This window comes from Ranitomeya imitator, chromosome 6 (assembly GCF_032444005.1).
Source record: "Ranitomeya imitator isolate aRanImi1 chromosome 6, aRanImi1.pri, whole genome shotgun sequence".
In the NCBI taxonomy this organism is placed as follows: domain Eukaryota; kingdom Metazoa; phylum Chordata; class Amphibia; order Anura; family Dendrobatidae; genus Ranitomeya; species Ranitomeya imitator.
In genome coordinates this window covers 474,703,609-474,718,396 of record NC_091287.1, presented here as the reverse complement: position 1 = coordinate 474,718,396, position 14,788 = coordinate 474,703,609, and the positions used below count along the sequence as shown (strand labels likewise).

At 39.4% G+C, this 14,788-nt stretch overlaps 1 protein-coding gene across 3 annotated transcripts in view; it reads right to left on the bottom strand.

The window, feature by feature from the left end:
* Positions 1-14,788, bottom strand: part of RALYL (RALY RNA binding protein like) — a 1,030,045-nt gene that overhangs the window by 559,497 nt on the left and 455,760 nt on the right. For all 3 annotated transcript variants that reach the window (XM_069731545.1, XM_069731544.1, XM_069731543.1), the window contains exon 3: positions 2,331-2,608. In XM_069731545.1, the coding sequence (XP_069587646.1) occupies positions 2,331-2,586 (256 nt within the window). In that variant the 5' untranslated portion in view covers positions 2,587-2,608. The remainder of the gene's footprint in view (positions 1-2,330; positions 2,609-14,788) is intronic.

Here is a 14,788-nt window from a genome sequence, read left to right as displayed (position 1 = left end):
AGTTTGGTTAGAGTTTCATCAGTGTTTTTTACTTATAATAAAAAGTAGTTTCTCCACCTTCTCCGATCAGTTAGTGAAAAACAGACAGCTCATGGTTCGCAGCTGAGTGCTGTTTGAATTTTTTACGAGATCATAGAATTTTATTGGTAAGCTTCATCCGATACTCGGATCAATATTGGACATGTCAACGTGATTTTGCATAGAGAACTCGGCCAGCAAAAAGTCACTGAAGTGTGAACTGCACCACAGACTGCAACATCGAAAAAAATGGATAGTGCTTGTATGTGAAAAACTGACGTGTGAATGAGTCCTTAGATGTCTATTTAAACAGAATGTTTGTCCAGAAAATATTCTACACTTTAAAATAGCATTTTATATTAAATGTATTTGTTTTAAAAAATCTGGTAACGTTTACTTTTTTATCAATTTCCATATCACTATACTGAAAAATTCTGAAATGTCTCAGTTTTCCATTTGGTCACAAAACCTGATATTATCTGTTCTATAGTGATCACTTTTCAGTGGTCATCTCATTATCGCCACAGGCAGGATTACAATGACTGGCAGCATCTACATATAGATAATACATGATCACACCATTAACAGTAGGTGATGGCCCTGGCTCACCTCCTCCTACTCCCTGCACAATAGCCTCTGCACAGGTCACAGAGCGTGTCTAAAAAAAATGAGTGAATTAACATCTTCGGACTATAGAGGTCATTTAGCATGTGGCTTTTTGTAAAGCATCCAACATAACAGCAGCCCCATGCAATATGACTGTCACCATAATCATCGACAGAAAGTAAAATAAAAAAGGCACAAAAATCTAAAAATAAGAACATACAATAAAGAATGTTTCTCTACCTGGTTTTAATCGTTACAAATAAAATAAGTGATACAATCCCTTGAAGTTACAAAGCCATGGACAATAAATTGGTATCATACATCCTGGTGCCATCTAGAAATAACTCAAATAAAAACACAATACAATTATGCAAAATTATTTGCCTGAAACTAAAGCTACAACTATTACAAAGTAGGGAAAATCCTCAATACATATAACATGTGCACAAATGCTTTATTGCCTGCTTAACCCCCGAGTGACCACCGATACGTCTTTTCACTGTACTGAGATATAAGAGAATAGCTTCCCTCCGATGGATGAAAATGCACCATTTGTTGGCTGTACACTATAGTTGACGCCCTGCTGCCTCAGCCACACCGACCTTGGCCATTTAACCCCTTAGAATCTGCTACAGTTAACAGTGACTATGGTTTCTAGGTGGTTAACAGAGTGTGAGGGCTCCCTCTTTAACCCCATCAACACCCTGAGATCATGATTATGTGGTCCTGATGGTTGCCATGACAATTCACAGCCTCAGAGTCTTTCGACTATAGGGACCTGTTCAGACGTTAGCAACATTTAGGTTGTAAAAAGAACAGTTTTCCTTTCCTGTCACGCTACTTTGCATTAATTCCTGAAGAGCACCTGAAGGGTTAATAAACTACCTGAAAGCAATTTTGAATATGTTGAGGGGCGCTGTTTCTAAAATAGTGTCACTTTGGTGATATTCCAATAGTTAGGACCCCCAAAGTCATTTCAAAACTGAATAAGTCTCTAGAAAGAATAAGTTTTGTAAATTTTCTTGAAAAAAAACAAGAAAAATTGCTACTACATTTTTAATCCTAAGAAACTGAAAGAACATTTTACAGACGGCGCTGATTTAAAGCAGATATGAGGGAAATATTACTCATGAACTTATTTTTTGTGGTATGACAAGCTGAAATAAGGGGAGGATCATTCAAAGTTTGAAAATTGCTAATTTTGGGGACATTTTTGTCCAATTTCAGATATTTTTATAAACGTAAAAGGTAACAACTTAAATTTACTATTAAGATAAAGTACAACGTGTCATGAAAAAACCAATCTGAAAATCGCTTGGATGTGCTGTAACATTTCAGAGTTATTGCCACATAAAGTGACACGTCAGATTTGAAAACTTGGTTGGTCACTAAGGGAATAAAACTATTCCAAAGCCAATTAATAAACCTTTTCTAAAACCATATTGTTTTAAGGACAAACATTTTGTACAAGTTTCCTAATGTTTCTTGACATTTTTTTAATCTGAACCTGAGCTATAAATCTCTGGCTGAATGTAATGCCATTTTTTTTAGCTCAGAATTGTGAACATATTTAGATACCAAACACAGTATTGAGAGGGTTACATTTACTTCAAAACACAGAAAGAGTCCCAATCTGCTAACACCACTCACAGAACACAGACGATAGCGAAATACTCATATCAGAGGAGCCATATCTGATTTCTTACCTAGTGGTTGACCTCCAATGATCCTCGCGTACTCTCCTGCCACCGCAGCCCTTGCATGTCTTTCACTGACGTACTGTACAAATGCATATCCTTTATGTACCGAGCATCCAACTATTTTCCCATATTTTGCAAATATTGCTTCAATGTCACTTTTTTTCACAATGCCTGTATTAAGGTTGCCAATGAAGACTCTGGAATTGATTGACCTCGGATCGTTCTTGTTTGTGACGTTGCTAGTCTGTGTTTTGCCAGTCATTATTGGAGATAGCTCAGGTCAACTGCAATAATAATAAAGAAAAAAGAAAAATGAATAGTGATATCATTAATGTAACAAAGATCACAACATGAATGAACCATATATTGTTTTTAGCCGACAGATCTCTTTTTAACATGGAAAGCTGATAAGACATTTGCCCATCCTAAGGCCGTTGGACATTAATGACAAAGTGCTGTATTAACACTTATTTCCCTGATCATAATATTACACCATGAAATTAGTGTGTCTTCTCAAGTTAAAAGGCTATTTTTCAGGAAACATATTGAGTGCGTTTCCTGAATATCAACTTCTTAAATTATTATTAGAGCTTTGAAGAATCATGATTGATCAATAATATATTATTGCAGTGTTTTAAATGCAATATACTTCCACGTTATTTTCCTATATTTCCTTTTCCTTTGTTTATATATATATATATATATAGATATATATATATATATATATATCTATACAGTATATATAATATTTTTTTCTTATTCTTAATGTATTCCAATAAAAGATTTTTTTAGCCTTTTTCTAAAAAAAAAAAAAAGAAAAGCCTTGCGTTTTCAGAGTTTGTTTAAGTATTTGTCAGCCAAAATCAGGAATGGATCAGTCAGAGGAAAAGTATAATAGAAACACGTCACCACTTCTGCATTTATCACCCACTCCTGGTTTTGGCTTACAGATACTGATGTAAAATACTGACCAAATACTCCTAGTGTGAACATGGCCTCATAAAGAAGTTGCAACAACTGACCAAGATTCACCATTGGAAGTGCTGTCTGCTTTTTGTTGAATTTGGAAGCGCTGTCTGCTTTTTGTTGAATTTGGAAGCGCTGTCTGCTTTTTTTCTCTTTTTTAGGGCTTGTTTTCACTTGCGAGGAACACGTCCGTGTGTCGCATGTGGAAACGAAGCTGTGGCGCCGGCACTGTGGAGCGGAGCGTGCGGCCGCATAGCAACACATGCAGCCGCACGCTCCGCTCCGGAGTGCCGGCACCAGAGCTTCGTTTCCACATGCGAGACACGGACGTGTTCCTCGCAAGTGAAAACAAGCCCTTACACGTATTACTTTAAGTTCATCCCATAATCCCATTTGAATCAGCTGCACTTCAATTACTAAATAACACATAAACTGCTGTGTTTATCCTTTGTGATTTGCTGTACCCTTCCCTGAATTTTTTTGGAGGTTTATTCCCTTTCCCCTGTCTTCTTAATTCAAGTTTTAACTCTTTGTACTTAAAGAATGAATTTTAATTTACTTTTCATTTCTCAGTCACTTTGTACTGCTATGGCTATGGAATTTCTGCAATACCAGTCATAGTTTAAGGACAGGAGTGGAAGAAAAAGTATACCATTTTTTTTGTAATCCTTTACAAGTCCACTAAAGGGAACTTATCACAAAAATATGCATTTCTCTCTGCCATCAAATCCACAAAGTGGGGATGCTAATACTAAATACCATATTATACTACATTTTAATGCTGACGACTTTGTTCTTTATAAAAAATAATAAATACAATGATGTTATAGATATAATATATGACCTCCATTCATTTGCTCATTGTAAGATTTTCGTGATACGAGTTGCAGAGTTGAGATACTTCTAATATGTGTTCCCTAATTACTGTATGTGCACTGGAAAGGCAGACAGGAATACTAACAAGACGAGAACAATATCCGCTATCTATTTTTTTCATTGCCTATTCAATTTTCCCAATTGATTACTATGCTCATTTCCAATTGCTTACCAGCTTTTCTATTGGCCTTTAAACAACGTATTCTGCATACAGTACGTTACTCCTCTGAATATAACATTGCAGGTACAGTATATGCTTGATGTATCTCAGGGGATATTAAGATCTGGTAATTGTACAAAAACAAAATATCAATAACGATATGAATGAGAAAATAATTTTATGTTATGGTGCAAAAAAATCCCCAAAATATTGTGTCAAAGATGTAATTGTAATAATCATGCATTGAGCTGGCACTCTGACAACAGTACATTTGAAAAATATTCAGCTATGACATACTGCTGTGAAAAGGTAAAGTGGGTTATCTGCAGGACAACAGACACAAGGTCTGGACCCAGTGTAAACCAGACAATGGGAGACCTCCGAGGAAAACACTTCTGGTCATCACAGGGATTATATCAGACACTCTGGCACCGAAGTCCAGTTACGAATATTGTTTTTTGTGGACGGCGCAGGTCATATAGTTATGGGAGACATATTTTCAGCATCGTACCAAAGTGGACCCCATGCCAATTTTTAAAATTATTCAGCGAAATAATTAAAAAACAGTGTGAGGATCTCTGTATTCTTCATAACAGCCTTGCTAAGTTGACAGCTGAGGCTTGCAGCCCACAGCTGTCGCTTTTGCCTGGCTGGTTATCAAAAACACAAGGGGAACCCATGTCAATTTTTGTTGAAATTATTTATTTACAGTGCAATTCATAGGTCAATTGATGCCACGTTTCCTGTTGTTTGCCCCTTATTTGAGCTGTTCTGGCAGCTTTTGGGCCCCTCTGAAGGTGTTGTCCATGTGTTTGATTTTGCCTCCCGTTGAATTCAATGAGGTATGATTATGTTGGCAAACTGTTCGGCAAACATCGGGAAGTTCACTGAACTCAGCCAAACAGAACCTTAAAAGGTTTGTTCATCTCTATTCACAATAACAGTAATTTTGACTAGGGCTGCCCAAACTGTTACATGCCACTGTATATGCATAGGAATCGGTAGTGCATATACTATATGTTAACTGTGAGTTCCCCTATAACTGACCTAGTATTGAAAGCATCCGTGACCTTGTACATCAATTTACAGTAATTATTGCAAAATTATCCTCACAATTGAAGGCACTGAAGTGCTGGTTCGTGACAACATGGTAACAGTGGGGGGATATCTGTGGCATCCCCAGGCTGGTTTCCTGTCAAATTGATGGAAACGGTGGGGTATCAGCATGATCCTCCGGCTGTTCATTGACAAAACGTATTTTATATGCATAATTTACTGCTTATCTGAAACACAGATAACATTGATGATTAAAGAGGGAGGTTGCAAGAAATGTCTATACTAATTCCCAGAATAGGCCCCAATGTAGGTTTTTCAAACCTACTGCACATTTACAGGTTGTGGAAAAAAATTTTTTAACTGCTAGTGGTTAGCTTTAGTGGATAAAATGCAACAAATTTCAGTCTACAAACACCATTCATTGATTTTCAGATACCCTGAAATACGGTTTTCTGCCTGATCCAAGCTTCACAGCTTTCTCTTGTGGGAGAATCTCTCCCAGTAATATAGGCTGGATGTGAGGTTTCTATTGTACTGCTGTCTTCATTAGCGTAGAGAATAACACAGCTTCAATCCTATGATTTTTGCTCTCCTTGTCCTAGCTTTTTTCTAGGTACTGGTGGGTCCCTAGTAGCTTCCAGCTGCCCTAGATTCACAGGTCTATGCCTAGTGCACCGGGTTGGGAGAAGCTGCCGGTGACCTGTCTGTCTACACTATTCTACAGTGTAGAAGCATTTCAGAGTTAAACATATATGACTTGAATCCTGCAGCAACTGTTTGATTAATGGTGCCTATGGATTAGGCAGAATGTATCAGCATGTAAAGGTGAAGAAGATGGCGTAACACCCTCTCTGAAGACCCCAGTTGTTATATTGTGTGTAAATTTTATTTTTGTTTGTTTTACCCTCATCCAATATGCAGTTTCCTTTTAGCCGGGGGTGACAGGGTTAACTGTAGGGCCAGCCCATAGTTGAGGAGGAGTTAGTAGGGACTGAGAGCTTAGTTCCTGTTTTTTTAGAAACAGTGTGAGTTCAGTGACAGTAAAAAGAGCATCACTCAGAAGCAAAACCTGTATTGAGTGTGTGTGCCAGAAGTAGAGCAGATTTAACAAAAGGCAGCACGCACCTCACCACGAACCTAACAGAGACAGCAGAAATATCTATAATAAGCATGCTGTGGACCTGTTGCAAGAGACGAGTAGTGCAAGTTGTCAGTGTTAGGCTAGTTTCACATTTGCGGTTAAGTCCGCAGCATATCGTCCGCAACCGCAAACGCATGCAAAAACGCATGCAAACGTCTGATAACGCAGCCTTTTTTATCCCCATCAGCTTACACATGATGGTAAAAAAGCTCAGTGTTTACATGTGTTTTTACATGTGTTTGCGCTTTTTATTAAAGGTTTACACTGCCTTTAATGATGTCCACCATTCACTATTAGGTCCAAAATTCAATACTAGTTTTCTGAATTGCAGTATTTTTTATGTTATGTCTTATATAGTGCCAGCTAGATGTTGCAATTTGTGTCATCAACGTCTATGCTCACTGCGTACACCTCAATCCTAGCACTAAAAATATGCATGCGATTAACCCCTCCTAAGATGGCTACATATAGCTAATATGTCATTTAGGGGCAGCACAGTGACTCCGCCATGCCGCAGTGGTTTATATCCAACCACGGACAACTACATGGAGTTTGTATGTTCTCGATGTTTGCGTGGGTATCAGCCACGTTTCCTCCCACAAAGCAAAAACATATGTTTATGTGTGAGTTATGGAAATTAGATTGTGAGTCCCATTGAGAAAATAAATCAATAGTACAAGTGAATAAGTAACGTTGTAATATATCTTGTCAGAGAAATCTGCTTCACCAGCTATAAGCCCCTTCTTCTCCTCCACCTTGCCTCCTGAATTCATTGTTCATTCTAAAATACTGCCAAAATCTGACTTGGTAAAAAAAAATGGACTGGCAGCTCACTGAGGTGACAAATTACAGCTGCCTATTGAAGTCTATGGAGTGGGGAGGAAGCAGAAGGAGGAGCACAGTGAGAGTACAGATAGAGGCAGACACTTACAAATCCTGCAGCAGTTGTCTAGTAAGGGCTTTGTCTCATGCTACAGTTCTGAGAATGGCTGTATAATGTCCTCCATGATGCTGCTTCTGAAACTGTCTGAGATAGGGAGCAGGAATCCCTTGTGTTTGAGTGTATTGTGTATGGAAGAAGTCATAGCAGCTGGTGTATAATCACTAGCTCAGAGACAACTGAACCATACAATAAATAAAGCAGTGAGTCAAACTGATAAAACATAGGATGCAAGTCATGCAGATATTATATTATTCCTCACGTACGCATATGATAGCTTATTATAAAGTGACAGATATGTTTAGGCCCCTTCACACGGCCATATAAAACTGCCATGGCAAAAAACAGTACTGATGTCATCAGTGTGTGTACTAGACCGGATTAGTACATCAGCACTACTGCGCTTACATGTTTTATTTCATATATACAGCTCTGGCAAAAATTAAGAGACCACTGCAAAATTTCAGTGTGTCTGATTTTACTCTTTATAGGTATATTTTTGAGTACCGGTAATATGTAAATTGCTCTTTTATTCTATAAATTTCTGACAACATGTCTCCGAATTTCCAAGCAATAAATATTGTACCGTATGTACTCGAGTATAAGCCGTGATTTTCAGCCCATTTTTGGGGGGTTGAAAGTCCCCCTCTCGGCTTATACTCGAGTCATACCCAGGGGTCGGCAGGGGAGGGGGAGCGGGGACTGTGTAATAATACTCACCTACTCCTGGGGCGGTCCCTGCAGGTCTCCCGCTCCCTGGTGCACCAGCTTCTTCCTGTACTGAGCGGTCACATGGTACCGCTCATTACAGTAATGAATATGCTGCTCTACCTCCCATAGGGGTGGAGCCGCATATTCATTACTGTAATGAGCGGTAATGGTGACCGCTCAGTACAGTTAGAAGCTGCAGCGTCAGGGAAGCAGGGACACTGCGCCCGGAGCAGGTGAGTATAATTGGGAGGGGAGCGCAGCGCTGCGCGATATTCACCTGCTCCTCGCTCCAGCCGCTGCTCCGTCTTCTGCAGTGACGCTCAGGTCAGAGGGCACGGTGATGTGGTTAGTGCGTGCCCTCTGCCTTAATGTCAGTGCAGAAGATGCTGAAGACGGAGCTGCGCCGGAACGAGGAGCAGGTGAATATTGAAAGTGTTGGGGGCCTGAGCAACAGAGAGGTGAGTATGCAATTTTTTTTTATCGCAGCAACAGAAAATGGGGCAAGTGTCTGTATGGAGCATCATATGGGCCATAACATTTGTGCAGCATTAAATGGGGCACGTGTCTGTATGGGGCCATAAAGTTTGTGCAGCATTATATGGGGCAAGTGTCTATATGGGGCAATAACGTTTGTGCAGCACTATATGGGGCAAGTGTCTATATGGGGCCATAACGTTTGTGCAGCATTATATAGGGCAGGTGTCTATATGGGGCCATAATGTTTGTGCAGTACTATATGGGGTAAGTTTTATTGGAATTTTTATTGGAATTATTGGAATATGCGCTTACGCACAACTATTTTACTTTCAAAGATTGTTATTTTAAACATGAACGGGGAGTGGCGATGGGGGCGTGTTTCGCGCCCTCATACGCAAACTTATTTGTTGGCTATTGGGAGCGAGAATATATGTTATCATATTCATCTGATGCATCGGGCCCTAATGTATTAAGTTGGATGCGTTTCATAGATGATGTCCTTATTATTTGGCAGGGGAATAGAACTGAATTGGATGGCTTCTTGACATACCTCAACGCCAATGATTGGAATATTAAGTTTACTTTTAAAGTGGAAGAGAACAAAATAGATTTTTTGTATTTACAATTGTCTGTTGACCAACTGGGTAATATCCACAGTACCATTTATCGTAAAGAAACGAGTACGAACTCTTTGCTACATGCAAAATCTGCACATCCAAGACACACCATTAAAGCGTTCCCTAAGAGACAATTTATTAGAGCCAGGAGGATTTGTGACTCTGAGGAGGAATTTGAGAATCAGGCTCGGGATTTGAAGCAGCGATTCCTTCGTCGAGGCTATATGCCAGTTGATGTGGAAAGAGGATATCAGCAAGCCAAGGACAGGAGTCGTGACAGCCTTCTTCATTATCAGATATGGGGAAAAGAGGAGCCACAACTGTGGATGATTACTAACTATCACAGCAGATGGAGAGACATGGGTGACATTATGAATCGTCACTGGCCTATTCTGAAAGAGGATCCGGAACTGGCTAAATTGATTGAAGGAACACCTAGGATCGTTGCAAGGAGGAGTAAGACCATAAGTGAGATGATTACACATAGTCATTATATTCCTCCTAGGTTGCAATTTATATTTAATTCCAAGGGACCAGCGTGGGGTTCACGACCATGTGGTGGATGTAGTGCATGTAGGTACATGGTTAAGACTGATGTGTTTGTGAGCTCTTCAAATTCTCATACGTTCAAGATAGTACACCCTATTAACTGTAGAACTACATCAGTGGTGTATCACATCACTTGCCCATGTGGGCTTACCTATATAGGCCTCACATCAAGGCAGTTGCATGTACGGATCCTGGAGCATATAAGAGATATACGAGCGGCTAGATTGATTGGATTTGAGGATTTACACAAAGAGGAAGTTGCTAAGTTAAAAACAATACCTTCCCACTATCGGGAGTTTCATCCCACAGGAACAATTGAGATGCAGGTGAAAGGTGGGGGCTCGCAGTGGTCATTTGATGAATAGGTTGGCACGGAAGGAGTGTCGTTGGATAACGACACTCAGAACAATGAAGCCACTTGGTCTTAATGACCAATGGGGCTTCTCCAGTTATCTATAATTTCCCTCTCTTGCTGGTCATCAACCTCTGTGCCAAGTGATTATGTAGAAATATAGGCTATATATTTGGATATTTGAATGATTAACAATTATATTTGGTTATATTATTGTATATTTTCCTTGTTTTTATTTTTGTTTTAATCATTTTAATCTCTTTTTGTGAGGGATCTATATGCCGTATATAATGCTTTATTGTAACTGATTTCTTGTTTTAGTATTTTAGGTTCACTATTATGTATAGAATAGGAGTGACCGTTAACAATAACTGTATAAAATATGAAGAAGGAGTCCATTGGAGTGGAAAAATGTATTTGGAAAAAATCATCACTCTTTTCAAGAATTTTCACATGGTCATTGGATTGTGGACATATCACATGCGGTTATAATATTGTAGAACAATCTGAGGGACATTTATTATTATTTTTATTATATATTCATATATATATTTTTGCACATCAGTATTGTATTTATTTATACTAATATGAGTTGGAGTGTATTATTTGTAAAAATTAGGGTTTTTATTATTTGTATATGAGTAGATATTTTGTAGTTATATATATATATATATATATATATATATATATATATATATATTTCTGGTGCACTTATTTATATATATATATATATATATATATATATATATATATATATATATACATATATTTTTTATTTTTATTTTGTGCCCACATTTGTTTTTCTCAACACATTTGGCCGCTCTGATGTTATGCGCGTGATTTACCTTCTATATTTGTACCTGGTCGTGTGTCCTTTTATATTTTCCTATGCCCTCTTCTTTGCCAACACTTCCAATGGCCGCTCCGGTGTTGCGCGCTTGATTTGCCTCCCTGCACATGTGCCTTTTTTTCACGTGCCCTGCCTGTGACGTTGCAGAGGGTGCGACTGCGCCCTCTAGTGACGTTGCCGCAGGGCCGGTGACATGGTGCCATGTTTGGCGGCGGTGAATCAAGAGCCGGATTATACACACGTGAGTGAGAAATACACCATTGGCTGTACTCAATTATGTGGACATATACAGTATATCTATATATATAATTGTCTAAGGGTTTTTCCGTCTGTCTGTCTGTCTTTTTGTCTGTCTGTCTGTCCTGGAAATCCCGCGTCTCTGATTGGTCGAGGCCGCCAGGCCTCGACCAATCAGCGACGGGCACAGTATCGACGTAGATGTCATAATGGTTGCCATGGTGACGATGATGTCATAAAGGTTGCCTCGACCAATCAGCGACGGGCACAGTCTGCCGCGAATTCTGGAATCATCATTGTCCATATTCTACGGGGACATGCGTATTCTAGAATACCCGATGCGTTAGAATCGGGCCACAATCTAGTATATATATATATACGGCTATAGCCCTCATTCCCCATCACTCCCTGACGAAGCAACGTGTGAAACACACGTTGGAGTGCGGGGTGTTGTGAGTTCTGTTTTTGGGCTCCCTCTGGTGGTTACTGATGGTACTGGGTGATTTGTGTTCTGCTGTCTCTGGTGTCCACCTGTTCTTTAGCATTTGGGAGTTTCCTATTTAACCGGGCTTTCTTGTCATTTCCCCGCCGGCTATCAAGGTTATCAGAGTGTTTTGTTACCTCAGCTTCTGGCTTCAGTAATCTTCAGGACAAGCTAAGTTTTTGATTTTCTTGTTCCACGTTTTGCTTTATTTTTGTCTTGTCCAGCTTGCATATAATTGTTTCCTTGCTGCTGGTTGCTCTAGTGGGCTGTAATTGCTCCTCATGTTTCATGAGTTGGAACATGAGTTCAAGTAATTACAGGATGGTTTTTTGAAGGGTTTTTTGCTGACCGCGCAGTTTACTTTTGTATCCTCTGCTATCTAGTTTTAGCGGGCCTCATTTTGCTGAATCTGTTTTCATACTGTGTATGTGCCTTCCTCTCATTTCACCGTCATTATATGTGGGGGGCTGCTATTTCTGTGGGGCATTTCTCTGGAGGCAAGAGAGGTCTGTGTTTCTTCTAATAGGGGAAGTTAGATCTTCGGCTGGTGCGAGACGTCTAGGACCAACGTAGGCACGTTCCCCTACTATTGTTATTTGTGTGTTCAGATTTAGGGTCGCGGTGAGCTCAGGTTCCATCACCCTAGAGCTCGTTGGTGCTTGTCCTTTTGTGATTCCCTGCCATTGGAATCATGACAGTATAGCCGGCCCAAAATGTTTGGGCTGAAGTAGGAGGAAAAGTAGTCTGAGGAAGTTTTTTTTTTTTTTTTTCTCTCTCCTCTGAGGTTGCTGCCTAGCCTTAATTGCAGCCTGGCTAATTTTTTTTTTTTTCCTCCTCTTAATCCTTGAATGGCTCTGACCTTAGCTGTTTATCATGGACGTCCAGAGTTTAGTTTCCAGCTTGAATAATCTTGCTGCTAAGGTTCAAAATATACAAGATTTTGTTGTACATGCTCCTATGTCTGAACCTAGAATTCCTATTCCAGAGTTCTTTGCTGGAGATAGATCTAGTTTTCTGAATTTTAGGAACAATTGCAAGCTGTTCCTTTCTTTGAAATCTCGCTCTTCTGGAGACCCTGCTCAGCAGGTTAAGATTATTATATCTTTCCTGCGGGGTGACCCTCAAAATTGGGCATTTGCATTGGCACCAGGGGATCCTGCGTTGCTTAATGTGGATGCGTTTTTTCTGGCATTGGGTTTGCTCTATGAGGAACCTAACCAGGAGATTCAGGCTGAAAAAGCTTTATTAGCTCTCTCTCAGGGGCAAGATGAAGCAGAAATATATTGTCAAAAATTTCGGAAATGGTCAGTGCTTACTCAGTGGAATGAGTGCGCCCTGGCTGCAAAGTTCAGAGATGTCAAAATATAGATACAAAAAGCATGAATAAACAGTCCCAGCCAGAAGCATCGCTATACTAGCTTCTCCAATACTATACTTATTTCAAGAAAAGTGGACAAGCCAATATTACTACCAAAATATGAGTGCATCAAAGCACTCACAGACCACTATAACACACAAAAAATGTAATAAAATCAATACAATTTATTGAAAAGCCATTAAAAACAATACAAAAAAATACTAAGTGAGGATGTCAAAAAGACTCAGAAGAATTCCTGCAGCAAACAATATATACATATGTCTTATGGAAAGCATATTAATGTTATATCAATATATATTTCTCTCCCGTCCAACAAAGGAAGCTCATCCAAAGTATCCTTTAAGGTCCTAATCTAATGTATGAAAACCCGGACAAAAAACGAGCTAAATGTGCCTAAACCTATGTGGCACAGTGACAAGTACATACAATGTAATGCTTACCCATAATAGATGCCGCTGCAGGGATGCCCCGACGCGCGTTTCGCCAATCACGTGCTTTCTCAAGGGGAGTTGCAGAGTTGAGATACTTCTAATATGTGTTCCCTAATTACTGTATGTGCACTGGAAAGGCAGACAGGAATACTAACAAGACGAGAACAATATCCGCTATCTATTTTTTTCATTGCCTATTCAATTTTCCCAATTGATTACTATGCTCATTTCCAATTGCTTACCAGCTTTTCTATTGGCCTTTAAACAACGTATTCTGCATACAGTACGTTACTCCTCTGAATATAACATTGCAGGTACAGTATATGCTTGATGTATCTCAGGGGATATTAAGATCTGGTAATTGTACAAAAACAAAATATCAATAACGATATGAATGAGAAAATAATTTTATGTTATGGTGCAAGAAAATCCCCAAAATATTGTGTCAAAGATGTAATTGTAATAATCATGCATTGAGCTGGCACTCTGACAACAGTACATTTGAAAAATATTCAGCTATGACATACTGCTGTGAAAAGGTAAAGTGGGTTATCTGCAGGAGAACAGACACAAGGTCTGGACCCAGTGTAAACCAGACAATGGGAGACCTCCAAAGAAAACACTTCTGGTCATCACAGGGATTATATCAGACACTCTGGCACCGAAGTCCAGTTACGAATATTGTTTTTTGTGGACGGCGCAGGTCATATAGTTATGGGAGACATATTTTCAGCATCGTACCAAAGTGGACCCCATGCCAATTTTTAAAATTATTCATCGAAATAATTAAAAAACAGTGTGAGGATCTCTGTATTCTTCATAACAGCCTTGCTAAGTTGACAGCTGAGGCTTGCAGCCCACAGCTGTCGCTTTTGCCTGGCTGGTTATCAAAAACACAAGGGGAACCCATGTCAATTTTTGTTGAAATTATTTATTTACAGTGCAATTCATAGGTCAATTGATGCCACGTTTCCTGTTGTTTGCCCCTTATTTGAGCTGTTCTGGCAGCTTTTGGGCCCCTCTGAAGGTGTTGTCTATGTGTTTGATTTTGCCTCCCGTTGAATTCAATGAGGTATGATTATGTTGGCAAACTGTTCGGCAAACATCGGGAAGTTCACTGAACTCAGCCAAACAGAACCTTAAAAGGTTTGTTCATCTCTATTCACAATAACAGTAATTTTGACTAGGGCTGCCCAAACTGTTACATGCCACTGTATATGCATAGGAATCGGTAGTGCA